At 42.3% G+C, this 22316-nt stretch overlaps 2 protein-coding genes across 2 annotated transcripts; one reads left to right on the top strand and one right to left on the bottom strand.

Annotated features, from left to right (window-relative positions):
* Positions 1–305: 305 nt before the first annotated feature.
* On the bottom strand, positions 306–18073 carry DUS2 (dihydrouridine synthase 2). Its single transcript, XM_009899137.2, has 15 exons — positions 17903–18073; positions 17105–17150; positions 15615–15706; positions 15417–15460; positions 14618–14678; positions 13108–13155; positions 11417–11482; positions 9411–9481; positions 7671–7757; positions 5816–5984; positions 4773–4894; positions 3681–3824; positions 2439–2526; positions 1787–1860; positions 306–548 (listed from the first exon to the last, which is right to left on the bottom strand). The coding sequence occupies exons 1-15, from the start codon at positions 18023–18025 to the stop codon at positions 311–313; spliced, it is 1473 nt and encodes a 490-aa protein (XP_009897439.2). The 5' UTR covers positions 18026–18073; the 3' UTR covers positions 306–310.
* An 839-nt stretch (positions 18074–18912) lies between these two features.
* Positions 18913–20619, top strand: DDX28 (DEAD-box helicase 28). Its single transcript, XM_054170233.1, has one exon. The coding sequence runs from the start codon at positions 18929–18931 to the stop codon at positions 20555–20557; it is 1629 nt and encodes a 542-aa protein (XP_054026208.1). The 5' UTR covers positions 18913–18928; the 3' UTR covers positions 20558–20619.
* Positions 20620–22316: the final 1697 nt, after the last annotated feature.

Raw genomic sequence — 22316 nt, 5'->3', positions numbered from 1 at the left:
TTCAAACATCTCATGTCTTAAAAAATAAGAAACAAGTAATAAAACCAATGACAAAATTGCTTTGAAAATAGCTGATATTAAAAAAAACCACAATTATTATTTGGGATAACCTTCTCAGTGTTCTTTAAAATCAGGCTGCTAAGCCATCCTGTCTGAAAGGCACCAAAGGGACACTGGTGAACAGTAAACATCTCGTTGCCATTTTTCACAGCTGGGGCATTTATCCGTCTCCAAGAGAATCCAAATGAAATGTGAACAGCAAGATATACAAATAGAAGCTAATTTGTAGCTGCCTAGGTGTGAAACCATGCTATCGTGGCATCTTAGGCAATTTCATGTCAGAAGTTTCTTCAATGAAATTAGCTTTTTTCTGGGAAGGTTCAGCAGGATCTTCTCCGTGGTCTCTGTTATTCAAGTGCTCCTGGGCTTCCCTCTTGCGTTTGTTAATCAGTTGATTTTCTCCCTCACACAGCTTTCCCTCAGGGACACCCAATGTTCTCAGACACACAATAGCTGCAGACTGTTCTGCTAGTTTCTTTGACTTGTCCCTGAAGAGCAAGCAGACAGAGCACAGGTGAAAGTAGAAAGTCAAACCTCTACACTGCCAAGAGACAACACTTTCCTGCCTCTGATGCAACATCATGAAATAAGGAGCATTTGTAGTCTTCTCACAGCAGGACAAAGTCAGCCAGTTCCGGAAACTATCTCAGTTGCTAAGTGTTGACGTTGATGCATCACTCCTGATGTGAGAGTCCTAGAAAGTCTGTTTCTGTCAGGTCTTAGATCTCAGACACTCTTCATTTCTAAGGTATGAAGTCAACATGTTTGGCCCAAGTGGCTGCAATTCTCTGGAAGTTAGCTTTTACAAATATGATCACAGAACTAAACTAATGGAGTTCTGAAGGCTCACTTTTCTTGCAAGGCAGCAGGCCTGTATATAATCTCTAGAGGGCTTACAAGGTCATTGTCACTGATAAAAGGAGGAATATTCCATAATGGTAAGTTAAAAAACTAATATGAAAATCTGTCACTTCTGAGGGGGATTGCAGACCTACTTGCTTGTGAAATTCCATATCTGAAAACACTTTCTTCTCAGTTTCATCCTAGCTGAGCTTAACTTTCTGAAGTCTCTGAACAGGAATGCTGCAAACACCAGAAACTGTTGTGTGCATTTGTCCTCTTTAAAGCGTTCAATGCTGAGCTCTAGCTTTGCTGTTATCAGCTCAGGTGCAAATGCCTGAAATCAACTCAAGTATTAATAGATAATCACACACAAGATGCCACAAAACTTCAGAGCCACTCTGGATGCAACTGTTGATTAAGTATGATTCCTGAGAACCCACCAAACAGTCCTCTGCTTCGTTGTATGTAGACACTTAATCCTGACTTGTTACTGAGAATGAATCAGTTGCAGTGGCAGAAGACATTACCTGTCCTGAGGTTCCCCTCTGCCTCTCTTGGTTAGCTTCTGAACTCTTCACAGACAAAATTCAATCTGATCACCTATATGCTCTCCTTCCAATACAATTTGTGGACTAGTGTACTAAGTGAATTAAAACCTGTAATGGGTTACTTGATTATGCTACAGCTTACTTCCTCTTGTCACATTCAATTCTCAGAAGTTTTTCATCCTTCTCTCTCTCAGAGGGAGCTTTAAAGAGAATCTTTTAGTTGACTTTTATTGAGGTCAACTGGAATAAACTAAAGCACCCTTTAACTGCTAGTTTTAAGCAACATTTCAGAAACAGTTACAACACAGCTGCAGAAAACATTAAGGATAGCTTACCACAGTGTTGATCTGTATTTTTGCTCAGCTACTGTCACTACTGAACAGAATAATCTATCCAGTGGTCTTTGAACCTGGAAGACAAAAAATAATTAAAAGGGAAAGGGTGTCAAAACCCAGTGATGTCATTTACAGAACACCACCACTGGCAAGCTTCCTTCATAGTTGTCATTATGCCACAATCAAGTGATACTTTTAAAATTACAGTAATTCACACCTCAAATATAACCTTGTATATTTGAGCTTCAAAAATAGGAAGAAATCGTCCAAAGACCAAGTATTTCTTCATGAGCAAAAAGCCAATCAAATAGTGTTCCTCTCCAGTACAGTTCCTAAATGTACAGTGTGGAACAAGAGAGAAAACATTCTGAACCCAAATCCTTTACTTCAAAGTCATGGACTCCTACGTCATGACCTGTTGTGACAAAAACTTCTTTCACATGTGAATCAAAACCAGACTGAAGGCCTGACTTTAAATTTTCATTTCTAATAAAATAAGCTGCTATTTTCATACATATGTGTATTGTCATTTCTGAAACTGCTTAGTCAAGAGCCTGGGAAGCAGAATTTCCCACTACCCTGAGTCTTAAATCACTTAATTTCATAGAAAAGGCAGAGGAAGTGGTTTGAAAGGGTTTCTCCTTTAACTCACAGTTTCATAAGCAGGCTGAGGATGCTTTTCTTTCCTACACCATTCCAGAAGACACATTTTTGGAGTAATCTGTGGTGGATATTCTCGCCTAGACAGAAAAATTTCTGGTCAACAACTGTGTGCAGAGCTCTATTTTAACATTGCTTATTATATTACTACCAGTGATTCTCTGTGGTTTAATTTTACAGCTCTAAGAAAAATGCTGCTTCCTTATAATCTGAGTCATGTGTCTGACAACATCTAAAATTAAATCTAAACTTTCTATTAATTCTTCCCAAACATTCACATCCTGTAGTAATACAACTAGAGAAGATACTAACCAGAAAGAAGAGTCTAACTAAATGTATGGCACAGAATAGAGATACAGTTGGGCACTGCTTATTATAAGCAACAATACAAGATTAAACACTAGAAGCAAGAAAGAAGAAGGTGCTTCTGTCCTGAAACAGTGGAATTATCAAATGAACAAGGGTGGGAAAGGTAGGCATTGATTCATTTACTGGCAGAATCACAGCCTCTTGTATTTTACAAAAAAATAGTGGTATTGTAAAACCACTGTATTCAGTCCTTGGAGGGCTAGCTAATAGAGCCTGCAAATATTCATAGAATCATAGAACTAGTAAGGTTGGAAAAGACCTCAAGGATCATCAAGTGCAACCTATCACCCAACACCTCATGTCTACTAAACCATGGCAACAAGTGCCACGTCCAATCCCCTCTTGAACACCTCCAGGGATAGTGACTCAACCACCTCCCTAGGCAGCCCATTCCAACAGCTAACAACTCTGTCTGTGAAGAACTTCCTCCTCACCTTGAGCCTAAACCTCCCCTGGTGCAGCTTGAGACTGTGTCCTCTTGTTCTGGTGCTGACTGCCTGGGAGAAGAGACCAACCCCTTCCTGGCTACAACCTCCCTTCAGGTAGTTGTAGACAGGAATAAGGTCTCCCCTGGGCCTCCTCTTCTCCAGGCTAAACAATCCCAGCTCCCATGTCGGGTGCTGCACTTTGGCCACAACAACCCCATGCAGTGCTACAGGCTGGGGGCAGAGTGGCTGGAGAGCAGCCAGACAGAAAGGGACCTAGGGGTACTGGTTGACAGCCAGCTGAACATGAGCCAGCAGTGTGCCCAGGTGGCCAAATGCTGTTATGCAAATTGTTGTTTTCAGAAAGGTGTAAGGCACTGTCAAATTCACATTTTCATTTACAGATTCAGGGCAGTGAAAACCATAATTTATATGCTTACTTGTCAAATCTAACAGCCATTTTTATTACACCTGGATCTTCCATTTGGTCATCTTCATCCTGTGACTCAGTTTCTAAAGATGTTTTCTTTGCTTCAAAAATAGCTGTTGTTTCTTCATAGAAGTCAGCCATTTCAAAGGCTTCACTGTTCCAAAAGAATTACTTTGTGTTAAAGATCAGATTATGAATTCTTAGAGAAGACTAAATATGGAAATCAATTGTGTTTAAATAGAGTATGTAACTACAAAGGAATCATGTGAAAGTGCAGCTATATTCTGCACAGCAACACATTGTTTCTCCCTCAAGTCATATCAGACACTGTGGAGCTACAAAGAGGAAAAAAAGAGGTTTTATTTGCAGCATTATCTATTCAATTTGCAACCCGGAATCAACACTTAAGCTATTGGCTTAATTAATAACCTACAGGTGGATGAATCAGCAAAGAAAATGACTCCTGGGGCATCAGTTCCACAAGAATATGAGTGGGGAAAAATCCCAAAACAGTGACCAAAAAGCAGGAAATACAATTCTTCTCATTTTAGTTTTAGAAATACTTCTAAGCAATAAACACTGCAATATCCCAATAGCTCACAGAGGTTACCTTCACACATGGGTCTGAGTTTATCTGCTGTAGGTGTCTATTTATCTGTAAGTGTTCATTTAAAACAAACAGCTTGTCACAAATATTCCAGTAACACTGAAAACCCCAGATGCAAAAGGGATAGTTTAAATAAATAAATATCTCTGGAAGAAGACATGCTCCCCAGTATTAACTTCCAGACTAACATCAGAGAGTGCTAAAACTCTTTTCATTATCCAAATAATGGATAAACGCCTGTCACTCAGTGAAGCACCACTCAGATTAGTATGCTGAATATATAGACAGCTTTAGGATTAAAGCTTTAATACCTGAGCATGCAAGATGCCTGGAAAGGCTTAGTGCATTATTTCACATCCCACTAACTGGATTGGGTTTTATTTTGTTTTGTTTATTTTGGGGTTTTTTGTAACTTCTGAAATTAAATGCCAGGCAGTGCTGCAAACAGCAAAGTGGTTTGCAAGTACAACTTGTGCTTCTAAAGCAGATGCTTACCAGATCTCCTGTGTGGACTGTGCAGCATGCAGCTTCTTACCCTGAGTAGTTTCCAACTGCTCTCTTAACATCTGACACAAACAATATTTTGTGTTGGTATAGTGGTTATCATACCTCACTGCCTGAAGGAGAGAAGCAAAGTATATAAGACCACAAACCCCAAATGTTACCTTACAAAATACTCAAGTTTCTTCATTAATTTCAAAATCATTTTTGAAAGGCAAACCACTATGCACCATTTCCTCAATAACATTTTCAAGACTACTCATGAATGTGAGTATAATCTGATTATTTTGGCATGCCTTTGTGAACAGAATTCCATTTACTCATATACTTATGAAGAAAGAGTTAACCAGCTGACAGAACTAACTGGCAATGCTGTGATATTTTAGTTAGCAACTCGTTAATGACAGTTCAAATTTTCAAAACCCAAAGAATCTTGAATTGATGTAATGAAACCCACAGATTTCTGATTAATTGCCTATTGTGTCATTAAAATGGTGTATTTTGAATCATAGAGAACACTTTATATAATGGATGACTCATCTAATTAAGCTCCAGTGCCACAACGCAGGATTACTTTATTGGCAAATCGTTGCCCTTGCCTCCCTGCTGTTAGAAAACCTTGACAGTATTTGTGAAAAGCAAGTACTTTCTAAAATTGAATCTAGCAGCAACCAAGTGCTTAATATTCCTTCGTTTTTCTGTTTCAACATTATTTGTAGCATCAAGAGTTGGCCAACACACCATTAACTTCAAATTCCTAGACGTTTTTAGATAGCCTTGTGAAACTCATAATGTTCCCAAGAAACTACGGCTGCAGAGCATGTTGCATGAGAAAAAGAATGATCAGAATATAGATGTCTGAACAAAACAACACAGAGGAAGCAGGGTTGATTTGCAAGACTAGTGGCATGTACAGTAAGTTAAAATAGCCCTGGAGCCTAAACCTTTGAAATGAAGAGGAGTTAAAACACCTAGTAATGCTTGGCTAGCCATTCCAAACAATGTTAACGACAAGCAGGATCTTCTTAAAAACATACATATTTGATGTAATTTTGCATGACTTCCTTCAAGGGGAAGAAGCCCTCTTTTCTGAAGATAGATGGGTTCCACATGGCAGCACGAGCTATCATTACTGATGAGGCAGCTGTTGCTTTCTGGAAGGTCTCAATGTCTGTATATTCTTTGATGAAGTCATGAGATCCTCCACTAAAAATGAACATCAGCGTTATAATCACAGCGTGCATGTTTGCTGTCAGTTCAACACAGCCTTGCATTTTCAATGTGATACTGCATGACTCATAGTGGCAGTCTAGGATACTATCTCACAATTAAGAAAATAACTATATCTAAGAGTTTTATTAGCAATGGCTCATCAGAACACTGATTATATACAACATTTTTCATTAACTGCACATTTCTTTTTCAAACAGAAAATTGGTTTTATGAAGGAAGAATGCAGTTTGAGTTTTACACAAACTATGTGTTTTCACACAGCTGTTAAGTCACACAAAGAGTCTTCTCAAACAACTTCCATGTTGTTTGAAAAAGGATACTTAGTAATTGCCAGTCTGTAACCTTCACACTACCAGAGTACCACAGTACAGGAGGGGCTGGAAAGGACCTCTGGAGATCCCTTCGACTGCACACTAATTGTGTTGGCATAAATGATACTGAAAACAAGTTAAATATGGACAGCATCATCTCACTTTGGCACTAACCTACAGGAAGTACAGGTAGTACTTCTGGATCAGTCACAAAGCACTTTAAAGTTAAAAGAAAGTTGCACTGCTTCTCTTGTACTGTCTGCTTCCAATTTAGCAAGCCAGACATGTAAATAAACAAAAGCAACACTGAAACCATCTTTTTTCTTAAAAATTTCCCTTCACAGTATCTTTGAAATGTAAAACAGAAGTTGGACTTTTAAATTATGGCAATCACAGTGTGAATTTTGCTTGGTTTTTTTTTTTTTTTTCATTCTGTTTTATTAAAAAAAAATATTCTGAAAACTATAAAGGAGATGAACTGCTGAAGAGTGGATCAACATTGATTATGAACACAGAATATTTCCCTTGTTCAGTACAGGAACAAGTCTTCTAAGAGGAAAAACTGATTTTCACTGTATTTCTACACAGACATGTGAGCAGAAAAAGTTCTCAAATTCCTGATGCAAGTATATGGCTTGCTGAGATACAACTTTTCCATGAAACTCAAGATCAGCAAAGAATGAACTTCATTTAATGACCCTGCTTCTCTGGCCAAGGGCATTCTACTGCCATTTATAAAGAGGTGAAACATCTAAAGATGTTGGGCAGGCAGACTAGATACAATTCAGGATAGTTTAATACCTCTGCTTCCAAAATTGCTCTTAAAGCTCACCTGTTTGTAGCTAAAATTAATTCTAAGAGCGAGTTCCTTATTTTACTATCCCAGAGTTACTGAAGGATCTGTCAATACAAGCAGATTCACTGGGATCATGTCCTTACTAGAGAGCACTAAGGAAAATCTGAGGCCATAGAATACAACAATGCCTTTGAGAAGCAGGACAGATCATTTCTCATGTGCCCAAGATAAACAGTGGTAGGGTTATAACCTGTCACTGCACAGGGCTTAAATGCATAGAGAATTCAACTGCTGGATGCAAACAGAAACAACTTGCATGGGATAGACTGTGACACACAAAAGCAGTGTTTTTGGAAAACACACAGAATTTTTAAACTAAACACTAAGGTGTGAAGATACTTCACAAGGCTGCTCTCTGTCACTGCTGCCTCCATTCAGATTTGATCTTTGTAATGTTGTATTTGCCCTACCCGAAGAGCCTCTCTCATGCACTCGCAAAGTTTAAGTGAAGTACAGGCATCTGCCAATAACCAGCTAATTAGGCCAACTTACTTTGCTATTACTGGAATGGAGACTGCTTCAGATATGGCTTTGATCACATCACAGTGGACAGGGTGCTGAGGCCTCTCCTCCTTCTTTCTTTCCAACAAACAAAAAAAAGAGACAAGACCAAAGATTTCCTATGGCGCTTTTAGCTACCCGAATCACAGCAGACATGACTTAAGGATTATTGGGACATACTTATCTCTACTTCTTTATTTTATGTATTTGATGTCATTTCCCTTTTCCATATTGTAATCACAGGAGAATCCTTTTATATTGAATACCTTTTCAAACCTTGTTACTGTCATTTGATATGCAGACAAGCAGCATTCTTTAGACACAGAGCACTCAAGATTATTTTTAGTTTTATTCTGTCTCCCAGACAAAAGTTTTAGAAAAATAGCAGCAAGAGGTTCAGATCCCCAGTTACTGAACTTTAGAATGGTGGTGGATAGAAGGGGCCTCTGGAGATCATCTAGTCCAACCTCCCTGCTAACTCAGATTTGCCTAGCTCAGGTTACACAGAAACACATCAGGCACGTTTTGAAAGCCTCCAGGGAAGAAGACTCCACAACACTTCCGGGCAGCCTGGGGCAGTGCTCCAGCACTCTTCAAAGTAAAGAAGTTTCTCCTTAAGTTCAAGTGAAACCTCCTGTCTTGTAGTTTGTACCTGTCCTGTCACTGGCCATCATGAAGAAGAGCCCAGGCCCAAATTCATGACCTCCACTCTTTAGATATTTATATGCTTTTATAAGATCCCCTATTACCTGCTCTTCCAGGCTGAAGAGCCCCAGGTCTCTCAGCCTCTCCTCATAAAACAGAGGCTCCAGTCCCCTAAATAATCTTTGTGGCCATCTGTTGGACTCTCTCCAATAGTTCCCTATCCTCTTGAACTGGGAAGCCCAGAACTGGACACAATACTCCAAGTGTGGCCTCACTAGGGCAGAGTAGAAGGGGAGGAGAACCACCCTTGACCTGCTGGCCACACTTCTTAATGCATTCCAGAAAACTACTGATCTTGTTGGCTACAAGGGCAGGGCACATTGCTGGCTCATTGTGAATTTGTTGTCCACCAGCACTCCCAGGTCCTTCTCTGCAGAGCACTTTTCCAGAAGGTCAACCCTTAACGTGTACTGCTGCAGAGGGTTATTGCTCTCCAGGTGCAGGACCCCACACTTTCCCTCGCTGAACTTCATGAGGTTCACTACTGCCCAGCCCTGCAGCCTGTTCAGGTCTCACTGAATAGCAGCACAGTCTGACTGGAGGAATCAGGCACACCTCCCAGTTTTACATCATCAGCAAACTTGCTGAGAGTACACTCTGTTCCTTCATACCAATCACTGAGTGTGTTGAACAAGACTGGACCCACTATTGACCCCTGGGAAACACCACTAGCCACAGGCCTCCAACTAGACCCTGCAGTGTTGATCACAACCCTCTGTGCTGTGTTCTTCAGACAGTTCTCAATCCACCTCACTGTCCACTCATCTAACCCACACTTCCAAAGCTTCCCTGTGAGGGTGTTGTGGGATACCGAATCAAAGGCCTTGCCAAAGTCACGGTAGACAACATCCACTGCTCTCCACTCATTTACCCATCTGGTTATACCATTACTGACCTGATTTATCTACAACACTGTTTTAGTTAACAGCTGGATTCAGAACCACATACTTCATGTAGAGTATACTCTGGTCATACCTTACTGTGCTATGTTCATCAGCAAACTAAAACATCCTAAAATGGATTTACCTTCCATGGACTGCAATGGCAGCAATGCCAGTCTTCTCTATTCTCTTCACCAGATTCACAGTATCCTCAATCTGAGGGACAAGAAATGACAGAAAAAGGAGTGACTACAACATGATCATTGCACAAACAAATGTCACTTCACCGGTAACTTCTAAAATGCATAACCATTTAATATACATTTCAATGTAAGAACTACATATTATGACAAAAAGAAGAAGCCATTTTGAGTGCCTGAAACCACAGATCTCAATTTTTTTCAAACCAGGTTTCATAATACTCCAGTAGAAGAGTATTTTCCAACAGGCTTCGAGATTGTCCCTTGAAAATGATACCGAACACTTGTTAAGCAGTACTCTCTAATGACTGCTCTGCAAACTGTAATTAAGATCAATCTTAGTATGAGGATGCCTTCTGAAATCATTGCTACATGAAATCAACAAGTCAACAAACAAACTCCTGGATAGGTCTCTAAGAGGTTAACTTACATCGAAAGAATTCTATGATATTCAGACATGACCACTGAACAAAAGGTACAGAGAAGAAAGGGGAAGCTCCCAGTGCATCTTCAGACCTAAGATGCTGTTACAAGGCAGAAAGGAATTTGGCACACTGCAGCTTCAGAGAAAGAGAGAATGAAAAAAAATAAGGCAAATTTCCTCTTCAAAAGCTGGAGAATGATTTGTGGTTCATCACAAACCCAGCATATTCAATCCTTGAAAACTAACATTCACCAGCTGGCACGGCCGTAAGAGACAGAAGCTCACCTGCTGTTCTGATGGATGGCATCTTATGCAAAAGCAGCTTGAAACAAAAAGAAGAGGCTCTAGGATACTTGTAGAAAACAAAAAGGAGCTGGCAATTCTTTGATTTAATACCTCAGAGCCAAAATTGTCTCAGAGTTATTGATTCTTTTGACAAAGGCTTCATTTGTTCATTTACTAATTTTAAATGCATGTGTAAATGACTTTTGAACAGTAGCTTGCTCAGTTATAGTGCATCCATCTGCAGAAACAGCTATCCAAGTCATACACAATCCTGCTATCTAGGCAGGTAATTCAACATACAATTGCAAAGTAAGTAGTCATTAGAAGAGATGCCACATCACCCCCTGCTAGTTTAAAAATATATAGGGAATTCAACTGGGAAAAAATGTAAATCCCTAAGGAAACTACATCAGCTGTAGAAAAAGAAAAGACAACCTACACATTTTCAATATATTCTTAATATAAATGTCTCATTGTACCCAAGAAGCTACCCAGAATGTAAGTCATGCTTACTGCAAGGAAAATGTTGCTTCTGAGAAGGAAGGTTATGAACCTCTTTGTATAAGCAATTTCAGTGCTTCAATCTATTGAAGAGTTTCTAAAAAGGCTGCAAAAGTTGGTTTTTAATTTGTGTATGGTTTGGCCCCCTTCTGAGATCCAATGCATTTGATATTGGTATCTTTACTATGAACATACATATAAACATGCATATAACTGCTGTTATATTATTGATTTGCTCCACTAGTGCTAAGTTTGTAGTAAGATGTAACAGCATATACTTGTTTGGTTGTTGCTATTATTGACTGTTGTTCTAATTGTAACTGATTGCTGCTATATTAAGCACCGCTGTTACACTCCTGATTGTTACTACTACTAATGTGAAATAATTTGAGATAGAGATGTCTGTATCTAGCTTTATAAATCACAGGTACATTTGCTATGGTGATTTTTGTAGTATTTGTGGTAATCTGTAATAAAGTTCAGAAATGCAGAGAATAAAAGCCTCTGTGCACTTGTGTCTCATGGAAACCAACAAACCCACAATCATTCTCTATGCACCCACAAGTCACTTAACCCTTTAGGTTGTGACAGCATCCCAAACAGAAACTGTAATTCCAAGTGTTATTTCATAATAACAAGTCTCAAATGCCAATGTATTAGAATGAGATATACTCTAATGGATTTTAAATCACAGAAATGACCAACACCTAAACACTTCAGAATAATGATTGATGTTCTTACAGAGGGCAAAATGCGGATCTTGCAGGTTACTGGCTTGCAAATTCCTTTAACAAGGGTAGTCAGTATCTGGAAAAAGAAAAATGAAGAGAAAAACATGATGAGAATGACATTAAGAGAGTTCTACTTCTTTTGCTCTTGAAGACATAAAGAAGTTAGAACAATGTAACAGTAGCTACAGCTTTTCAATAAAGAATCTACAAGCAGTCTGTAATTGAGTATATAATTTCATCTGATAAATATACAAACTTATTTCTAATCCAAGCCATTTTTATTTCCACTTCTTTTAGCTGGACTTTTGCAGAGCAATTAACTGCTGCTGGAGTCTCAACACTAGTTTTAATATGAGGTGGCCATACTATCAGTGAACTCTGGTAATTTCAAACAAATTGCAAAAGTTTTTCATTTTCATGCAACTGTTTCCACAGGCCTCTCTTATTTGAATTGTGAGTTTGTGAAAATAAAATGGAAGCATTCCTGATAAAGAGTTTTTTTGGGGGAGAGAAGAAAGCATTTAAAATGAAAAAAAAAAGAAAAAAAAACAACAAGAAAATGTCAAGTAACATCACTGAATCCTCTAAAGAAAACAAATACTGTAAACTGAATTCCATGCTTAACAGAAAGCACATTTTATTCAGTAAACTCAGAATAAGCAGACAAACAAGCAATTGTTTCTTTAACTATTTAGGAACTGAGCTAAGGGAACAATCTTTTCACAAGCTGAATGCAAGTCCAGCAGACCACACTTAAAAGGGTCATCTAATGGCCTACACATTTAAATCCCTGAGAGGTGAACTGTAAACAGAACAACAGAATTTATGTGGTTAAAAGAGAACTCAAAGACCATCCAGTCTAACCTTCAACCCAGGGCTGCCACTAAACCACACTAAAGGGTTTCAGCCCTTTCATGAGCCTTGTTGCCCTTCTCTCAACATGCTCCAGCACCTCAATGCCCTTCCTATAGTGAGGGGCCCAGAACTGAACACAACACATGAGGTGTGGCCTCACCAGTGCTGAGTATAGAAACAGTACAAGAACTGCCCTCAGGAACTCTGAAGGAAAGGACACAGTGAGCAACTAAAAGCTGAGGGAAATTAAGACAAAGTTCACAGTCAAGTCATCTGAACTGAGAAAAATCAAGTCTTTAAGAAGAAAGAAAACTATATGCTAACAAAATCTCTGGAAATGCAGAGCAACCTCTGGACTCTGTTTCATCTGTTTTAGCTTAGAAGTATTTGGGGGTCAAAAAAAAGAAAGTATATACCTAAACCCTCCACATACTACATATCAATCCATATTACATATAGGTAGATGTACATGCATCTTTTTCACAAAGGTTCATACAGAGTTCTGTATGGATGAAATATGTGCACACATACATGTATGTATGAACCTTTTCCCTACTAGTTCATATAGGGTTTTACACAGATTCATTACATATGCACATAAAACTCCTCCCTCTGCAAAAACAGCACCACATAGTGAAAGTTTTTAAGCTGAAAAAGAAGAAGGTGGCAACTTCATAGTTCAGCCAATGACAAGAACTAAACAAGGATTCTTTATCCATAACCTTCATTTCAGTACTCAAACCTGATTATTCCAAGTTTGTCTTCCATGCATTCATTCCTGCTTCCAGCAGAGCACAGTACATAACACTTTCCAAGGCAGTTCACAACCCACAAGGTGATACTTACAGACTCTATTTTGTCAGGATCAGACAGCAGTGCTGCTCCCATACCTCCCTAGGAAAATATACAGAAACTGTTACACACTAGGCAAACAAGTTTTTCATCTCAATTATTTTGCCTATTAGCAGACCACAGCAAAAGCACAATGTTATATTATGGAGGAATCTAAAAATGCAGGAACATTAATGAACACTTTGCTGAAGCATTTCCTAGAACTGCAGAGCAGTAATTCAGGGCACCAGGCCACTCCCATTATGGAGTAGACAAGATTTCAAAAAGCCATTTTTAGCAACTGTAACCATACAGTTCCTACTCGGTGACAGCTGAAGAGATTTACTGCATTAACATTACACACCACATCTGAGAGGACTTGATGTGAGTAGTTTCTGGCTATACACTACAAGCAATTATTCTTCAGGGGGCAACCCAACCTACAGAAGCAAGAAGTACAGAAACAGAAAATCCCCCTACAAATCAATCCATCCTATGCCTTTCTCACAGCATGGCCTGGTACATTCAACACTGACAAACTGCCAGGCTGAGGCTGAGGCACTATTAACTTAAAAGTGAAGATACTAAATATCTGAAAGGTCTCCAACATTCTCATAAATCTCACATGCTCCAAAGGAAAAGCAATCCTCTTGATGGGAAAACATCATCCCTCTTATGTAGTCTACATCAACTCATAGGAGCCCTTTGGTTCTTCTATGTCAAAACTCCATGACATTAATTTCTCTGAAGTGATGTGATCCAAATTAAGCCCTTCACAACTAGTTTTGTCAAATAAATGCATTTAGACAAAGCATTATTTCATCTTGGGTGAAAAACAGGGTGGAGGATGATTCACTTCTGTGGAGACAAGTCTGTACAGCATAATGCATGGTTCAGGCATGTTTGGTTGCATCAGCTTTGGCCTTTACTACTCCCCTTTTTAACAGTATTGCCTCCATGCCCTGGATACCTCATTTCAGTCAGCCATGTATTTATGCCCCATATATAATAAATGGCCACAGAATTCCCGGTTGTTTTTTTCCTACTCTGAAAGGGGAGGGGGGAAAAAAGTAGTTTTACTTGGCCTGCTAGCAACTTGGTTTTCCAAAAGCAAATATACAAGCTCTGTAAGTACTTAGGCTGATACTAGGAATTAAGACAGATGTCAAGTCAGCATTTATATTTGTGCTCTTGCTTCAGTAAAAGGCTAGTAAAAAGCATCCAGATGTAAAGACGGTAACCCAGGATTAGGAAGTGAAAATGCTGTCTATGTGGATGTGCTTTTTTCCTGTTTAAAGGATGAAACAGTACAGCTTCACATGGCAAGGGACTTGCTCCAAATGCTAAAAATGCCAGCACTGCAAAGACAGCTTAAACGAAACAGCCAGGCTTCTTCTCTGGAATAAAGTTTGAAGTCTTCTACGCTGAAGTTCTTTTTCTTCGAGTGCAAAATTTTTCTTATCTATTCTGCAGAAACATCTGACATAAAACTGGAGCTCCATGGCCTAGTATCTAATCTGCTTGCCTTGGTAGAATATTCTTTTGGGCATCCCATGTTGATATCAATACCAGCTACATCACTCTCCCTGAAAGAAGAAACAATAAAAATATTTTTCAGTGTATAAGAGAAAGGATCAGGAAGTAAACATCTTTTCAAGAAACTTGGTCCGTCAGCATGAAGGCTTAAAGGGTAAGTTTTCATCTGAACTTCTGAATTTTTAGCTTCTCATTGATATATTTAACAGTGATGTGAAGATCAGTCTGTCCACAGGTTTCAACCAGTGCTGCATAGAAGCTGCAAATACTGATCCTAAAGATGTTTATATAGGATTAAGTACATTCACCACTGCCACTAAAGCAAGCCCTATCGAAACTTCCTTCTGTTTAAAACAGAGGCTTAAAAACACCTTTTGAAAAGGTTTGAAAGAGATTTTCACTTCTGCACAATACTTTAAAGGGAGCTTCAAACCACAAACAGTAGGAGACATTTTCGGACATCCTGATCTTCCTTGCAGCTGTGTGACACCCAGGGAAATTCCCCATTGGACAGATCAAGAACACTCTCATTGCACTAGCAAAAAGCCATCAATCCTTGTAAAGAACTTAAGCAGCTGCTGGTTTGAGCAAGAATTTAAATAGAAGCTGCAGTCACACCACTGGTCTTTTGAGATGCTATACTTTACTGTGCAGCTCTTACTTTTCTTGATCCTATTAAGGCCTACCATGACCTTCCCAATCATAAGAATCCATCTTCTACAGCAATTCCTCTATATGTAAAAAAACAAATAAATCCATGTGTGAAGGGATGAGAGAAGATGACTTACACAAGCTTAGCTACTGCCAGGGCTCTTTCAGCATCTGCTGAACCCTGTTGGTAAAACAAGAAGATTGATGATTACAAAATCTGACCAGATCACTTGCCCATGTGTACAACTACATCTTCTGCTTTAGACTTAATGTTGGTAGCACTACTTAGTTTAATTATTTTGCTATTAGAAGAGCACCTGCAGTTTGTTTCTTACCATCTGAAAAACAACACGGTGCCTCTCCCTCTCACAAGTTCTGAAAACAACTCTTTCATTAGGTGCAACAAAGTCCACCGTTTCAAGCACTTCTGTAGGAAAGGAGAAACAGACAAAAATTAGATACCCATGTAAGCACAGAAGTCTAATCACTCTGTAACTTGTATATAAAACAAATGCTATTAAATAAGTTCTCCAGAAACAGTCCTTGCAGTATTGCTGTTCACCTCCCTTAGTACTCCCAAATCACCCCCAGCCTGTTTCTTGGGCAAGCGTCAACACCAGACAAGTCTAACAATGAGTAACTCAGAACGACTGAAACAGTACCATTTCTGGGAAGGGACAGGAGAGGAAAGCAGATCTGTAGTGCACTTGTGTTCCCCAGCAGGGACACTACAAAAAGCTCTCATGCCACTCAGCTGGGAAGTCTCAAAGATGTCCTCTTAAAGAACTTCTTTGTGAAAATCACATTAGGCTGGATCTAGCCCATGGATCCCAAGATAATAAAATAATGCTGAACAGTGACATCCTGCATGTCTTGTTTCCTTCTTGCAACAGACTAAAAAGCATGTCCACTGTTCTGTCACAAACAGCTAAAACATACCAAGTCTCACAGTTGGAAATCGTCTCTGCTGCACCCCTAATGAATTCTTTTTTCTTGGAAACTATTAAACCTTTTTTTCCCCCAAAAAACCCCTAAAGGGCTTCGTAACTAAGGTTAGTAGTTTTGCTCAGGAAATTTGATTTTATATTAACACATGTACATGTAAAGTTCCTAGGGAAAAAACCCTCAAACAAAACCAAAAATGCCCCAAACAAGAGTTTTTACTTTCTGTTCTTTACTGAAATAGTGCAAAAGGCAGCAGGGCCTGAAGCCACTATGTAGATCCAGAATCAAGGGAGGTTATCTGTTAATTACAGTTTTATTATTCGTTTAAAAAACTCACACAAAATGAAAAGCTTCAATGTTTTAAATAATATACTGGAACTTTAAAGCCCTATCTATTCCCAGCTACTAGTTTCTTTCACCTGCTGCCAAGAAGCATAATGCTGAATCATCAGCAATGCATTTCCAACACTGATCCCATTTTTCTTTTTAAGAAGAGAAAGATACAGTGGCAGGAGCTAAAATGATGAAGTCTTTCGCTTCAGAAGGCCTGTCCCTGCACACCCAGGGACCTGACCTCTGTCAAAAATCTTAACAGAAATCTCACTGAATCCTTACAACAAACTGAGTCCAAAAACATTTATGGTTTTCCTTGAGAGACACTAACTGACCTACTGAAAATCCTTAAGGGAGACTGAAAATTTGAAACTGCAGAGCAGCAGACAGGTGTAAGACAGTGCTTCAAAAGCTTGTTAGGTCCCTAAGGACAATTCAGAAATCATAAGTATTAATACTTCCCTATAAAATTACTTCAGAAAAATAACTCTTTTAACTGGAAAAAAAAAATGCTTACAGACATTAACAAAATAAATGCTCTACTTGCCATTTACAACCCTTTTGCACTGCAGCATCTTTATGTCAATCAGCTCCTGAGAAGAAAAAGAGTATCTCAGTGAGGTGAAAGGTTTAAGCCATCCAGCCCTAGCAGTTGCCCGTTTTATAACTACCTAGAGATACCAAAAATGGCAAAAAAAAATATCAAACCAAGTATTTAACTATACAACACACTCAACTGAAGTTTCAAAATATGAACAGAACACAGGAATATGCTATGTGTACACAGTTCTAGGACTAACTTGTTCAAATACCTATCAAGCTGGAAACAAAGCAGAACCAACCACCCAAAGTGAAAAGGGAATTTAAGTTAATGCTGAAGAGTAAAGCACATCAAGAATCAAGGTAGGTTTGTACTAGCCAAACACACAGAATCACAGAATATATCTGGTTGGAAGAGGCCTCAAAGATCATCCAGTCCAGCCTTCAATCCAGTACTGAAGGGTCAACACTAAACCATTACCCTAAGCACCAGGTCCATGCATTGCTTGAACTCTTCCAGGGATGGTGACTCCACCACCATCCTGGGCAGACCATTCCAATGTTTTAGAATCCTTTCAGTGAAGAAATATTTCCCAATATCTAGACTATCACGGGTGAAGAAACCAGTATTACTCTTAAGACTTTTTTTACCTTATTCCTGAGTTTCAGCAATTCTCTGCATTCGTTAAAAGACAAAAATTAAGCTTTGTGTTGACTTATACTGGAGAACCTAATACACAGTCACCATTCTACACCAACAATAACGTTATCAGGTAAGGCTGCCTAATCTGCCCATCCCTCATACCTCACAGTACACGATATCGGCACCATAGTCTAGAGCAAGAAGTCGCATTGGTAATGTCCCCACTCGCACCATTGGAGCCAGGATCTTCTTTCCTCTAAAGCACAGCGGTGAGTTCACCGTCATTCCTGGTGCGGAACCACCTGGAAGAAAAGATCCGGGGCTGTGCGCGCGCTTCCCGCCACACCGGCTCCTTCTCCCGGGTGGGGGGAGCCGGGCCGTGCACTGAACCCCTCTGGTGCGACCGGGGTCTCTGGGTGTGTATGTGTGCGCGCGCTTCCCGCCACACCGGCTCCTTCTCCCGGGTGGGGGGAGCCGGGCCGTGCACTGAACCCCTCTGGTGCGACCGGGGTCTCTGGGTGTGTATGTGTGCGCGCTTCCCGCCACACCGGCTCCTTCTCCCGGGTGGGGGGAGCCGGGCCGTGCACCGAACCCCACTGGTGCGACAGGGGTCTCTGGGTGTGTATGTGTGCGCGCTTCCCGCCACACCGGCTCCTTCTCCCGGGTGGGGGGAGCCGGGCCGTGCACTGAACCCCTCTGGTGCGACCGGGGTCTCTGGGTGTGTATGTGTGCGCGCTTCCCGCCACACCGGCTCCTTCTCCCGGGTGGGGGGAGCCGGGCCGTACACCGAACCCCTCTGGTGCGACCGGGGCGTCTGGGTGGGTATGTGTGCGCGCGCTTCCCGCCACAGCGGCTCCTTCTCCCGGGTGGGGGGAGCCGGGCCGTGCACTGAACCCCTCTGGGCCATGTTTCCTCCCGCGGGGTGCGGCACGGGCGTCAGCCCTCACCCCTCAGCTCAAAAGGCAAACATGAAGGGGCCGCCGTGACTGCCGCTTCCTGAAGTACCCCCACCCCGCCCCGGATCCTCCAGAGGTACCGACCACCACCGCCGGAGGTACGTACCAGCGCCGGTACGCACTCAGCAGCCTCGCGTGGCTCCGCCGCGGCTCCTGGGGGCGGGGGAACCGCGGGAAGTGTCTCTTCATAGCGTCATCGGGTAGCGCCGCGGCCAACACGCGAGAGGCCGCCATGGCGCTGGGCCGAGGCGGGACATTTTCCCGGGTCATTCTCCCACTGCTGCCACGGCGCCTGGCGGCCACCCGGGCGACAGAGAGCGCGCAGCCCCCCGAGGCTGTGGTGCGCATCCCCTGGGCCCTGCGCCAGCGGCTGCAGCGGGGCGTGCAGCGCCGTCGGCGTGGGCCAGGGGAGGCGGCGGCAACGCGGCCTGGGAAGCTGCTGCTGCGGAGCCGGCGGCCGGAGCTGAGCCAGCCCATCTGGCAGACTGTGGGGCGCTGGGAGCAGCCGCAGCTGGTGTCGGCGGGCTGGAAGCACAGGAAGTCCCACGGGGACTACTTCCAGCTGGAGCCCTCACAGGAGGTGGCTCCTGCCCTGAAGGAGCCGCAGGATGACACGGTGCAGGGCCCATCCTTCACCGAGATGGGGTTGCAGCCAGCGTTACTGACCGGCCTAGAGGGCCTCTCCATCAGCCGCCCCACGGCGGTGCAGCGCCTCGCCATCCCTGCGCTGCGCCGGGGCCGCAGCGCCCTCTGCGCCGCCGAGACCGGCAGCGGCAAGACGCTGGCCTACCTGCTGCCGCTACTGGACAGGCTGCTGGCCTGCCCCGAGAAGCTGGTAGGGGCTGCGGGGCCGCCGTCTCCCCGTGGACTGGTGGTGCTGCCGTCGCGGGAGCTAGCGGTGCAGGTGAGCGCGGTGGCGGCAGCGCTGTGCCGGCCGGCGGGGCTGCAGGTGCGCGGGCTGATGGGCGGCGGCGCGGCGGGCGGGCTGCGGAGGCAGCTGCGGGCCGCCCCGCCGGGTCCGGCCGTGCTGTTGGGCACGCCCGGAGCGCTGCGGGAGGCACTGCGGCGGCGGTTCCTGACGTTGGAGCGGCTGCTCTGGATGGTGCTGGATGAGGCGGACACCTTGATGGACGAGACCTTCTTGGAGCCGCTGGAGCAGATCCTGGCGCATGCTCCTCTCAGCGCTGGAGCTCCCGGGCCGACTGGACCAGGGGAACCGAGGACCCAGATGGTAGTGGTCGGAGCCACCTTCCCCGCGGGGCTGACCGAAACGCTGGAGAAGTTCTCCGATGTGGGCCGGTTTGTCACCCTCACCACCCAGAGCCTGCACCGTTTGCCACCTCATGTCCAACAGAAGTTTATCCGTGTCAAAGGCAAGGACAAGCTGCCTGAACTGCTGCAGCTCCTTAAGGAGCGCTCAGCATCTAGCGGGTCTGTTCTCATCTTTTGCAAGAGTGCCAGTACTGTCAACTGGCTAGGCTATATTCTGGATGACCACAAAATCAAGCACCTGAGGTTGCAGGGACAGATGTCAGCAGATGCTAGAGCTGGCATCTTTGCCTCCTTCCAGAAGGGTGACGTTTCTGTCCTTGTCTGCACAGACCTTGCTGCACGGGGGCTAGACACCAGCAGTGTACAACTAGTGGTCAACTATGACTTTCCAGACACCATACCATACTACCTGCATCGTGCAGGGCGAGTTGGACGGGTTGGCAGCAAGGTGCCTGGAGCCGTGGTTAGTTTCGTCACCCATCGGTGGGATGTGGACCTGGTACGGAAAATAGAGACTGCAGCCCGCAAAAGGACAGGTCTCCCAGGCATGGACTCTTCTATTAATAAGTATCCACCTAAAGGAGGTTGACTCAAGATTGCTAAGCAGTAATAAATGGCCTTGTAGGGACTGGGATTGAAGTCATTAGGCAGAGTGAACTGTTGTAAGTTAGTCTGAAGGAATGGAGAACTGAGTTTCAGAACCAGATGATGGGCTTAACTGTGCACTGTTCTGGATGATGCAGTAGTCATATCCTTAGGCATGACAGCTTTGTGCGAGTAACAAAATGCCTTTGGAAAAGACTGAGGAATTGTCAGACTTTTTAACTTAAATTCAGATCAGAATGGAAGTGTGCCTGCATGATGTGCAGCTCTTGCATTTCATCTTTCCCACCACCAGCAAAATAAAACTTAAAAAATACTACTCTGTTAGGGGGAAAAAAGAAAAGATGTGACTAACTTTGATACAGCTTTGACCAATTCTAGATACATGTAGAAAGACTGAAGGACAAGTTATGTTTGATTTTCTCAGCATGTAGTGGTTCATTCAGAGAATTCTAGACCAGATGCCTCTAAAGTTTGGTGGGAGTGAGAAAGTACAATAAAGCTGTTAAAGGCTTTTTTAAGATCTTTATTTGTCATTTAATGGTTACCTTTCACTGAGGATCCTGCTGCTTTGTATTCTATTACTTTTTTTTCTTTTAAATCTTAAGTGTTTCTACTCTTTTTTTTCTGTATGCTATAATGACATGTTGGGTGTCTGATTGTAAAAAGACAAAAAAAAAAAAAAAAAGGCCAACTTGCCAAAAAATGTCTCCTGTTAAAGGAAAGAAGTGTGTTGAGTAATGGAGTGAATATGAGATTTCTTTTTGAATGTTGTGTTGTGTTCTCTTCTGCTTTAAACTGAAAGGATTAAGGGTTATTTCCTACCTAGCTGCTAGTTTGTATCCATGGTAAATAATAACACAAAAATAGCATTATAGAAATTATATTGGAATAGAGCTACATAAAGAGAAGACTTTTGGGCATACAGTGGTGGCAGGTATATACAAAACTAGGTCACGAAGATACCAAACCCACACCAAATCTCAAAACAGGATGCTTCTTGCTACCTGTTGCTTATTCTACAAAATACAAGAAACGTGTCCTGGATTGTGTCACCAGATTCAAGACAAGACAACTCTTCCTGTCTGCTCCTGTGGTTTTGCACATAGCTCTTTTGTCGACTGCATGTGGTCAAAGTGATGTGAGTGATGTCTTGCATTTTAGCCTTGCATGGCAGAACAAGGTATCTTGATTTGGGTCCTTGTATGTGATGTATTTGTGAACACATACACGACTCTATGTGAAAGGCAATCAAATCCCAGTGCAGTCTGAGGAGACATACCATTCTGTGTAAAAGTTAGAAGCAGACCACCACCCTGGAGAGGCACTATTCTGTCTGGTGAATACTGGACTTGCTGGTGTTTAGATAAAGAAAGGTGATAAGATATTACAACTTCCCTGGAGTTTGAGCTTGGTCTGCCCTCATTTGAAAAACAGATTCTGTGACAGCATGAAAACACTTCATTATCTTCTCATGGTCATAACCTAGTTTAAAGGTGGTTCACAAAGCTATGTTGGTTACACAAGATCATTTGTTTGGTTCATCTCCTAATACAGCTTTTTCTGTAACAAGATAGACTCTCAGCTGGCCAGCTCTAGAGCATAACAAAATTCTGCACTAGCTCTCCTGAGGAAATCCTCCTCTCATGCTGTGTAAGTAGCCCTTTTAGTCAGTCATTCCAGACTGCATCACAAAATGCTGCTTAGTATAAAAGATGTAAGTGTACATGCTGCACTTTAATTTG

Source organism: Dryobates pubescens, chromosome 19 (assembly GCF_014839835.1).
Source record: "Dryobates pubescens isolate bDryPub1 chromosome 19, bDryPub1.pri, whole genome shotgun sequence".
Classification (NCBI taxonomy): domain Eukaryota; kingdom Metazoa; phylum Chordata; class Aves; order Piciformes; family Picidae; genus Dryobates; species Dryobates pubescens.
Note: the sequence above shows the minus strand (reverse complement) of the source record. Positions and strands in the feature narration are given on the sequence as shown.

Excerpts from the sequence above, each read along its gene's own strand:
- DDX28 (XM_054170233.1), top strand. The coding sequence starts at position 18,929 with ATGGCGCTGGGCCGAGGCGGGACATTTTCCCGGGTCATTCTCCCACTG.
- DUS2 (XM_009899137.2), bottom strand. The coding sequence starts at position 18,025 with ATGACGGTGAACTCACCGCTGTGCTTTAGAGGAAAGAAGATCCTGGCT. Across the intron at positions 3,825-4,772 it reads CAGTCCACACAGGAGATCTG|TGAAGCCTTTGAAATGGCTG; the intron begins GTAAGCATCTGC and ends CTTTTGGAACAG. Across the intron at positions 1,861-2,438 it reads CTCAGCCTGCTTATGAAACT|GTTCAAAGACCACTGGATAG; the intron begins GTGAGTTAAAGG and ends TTTGTCTTCCAG.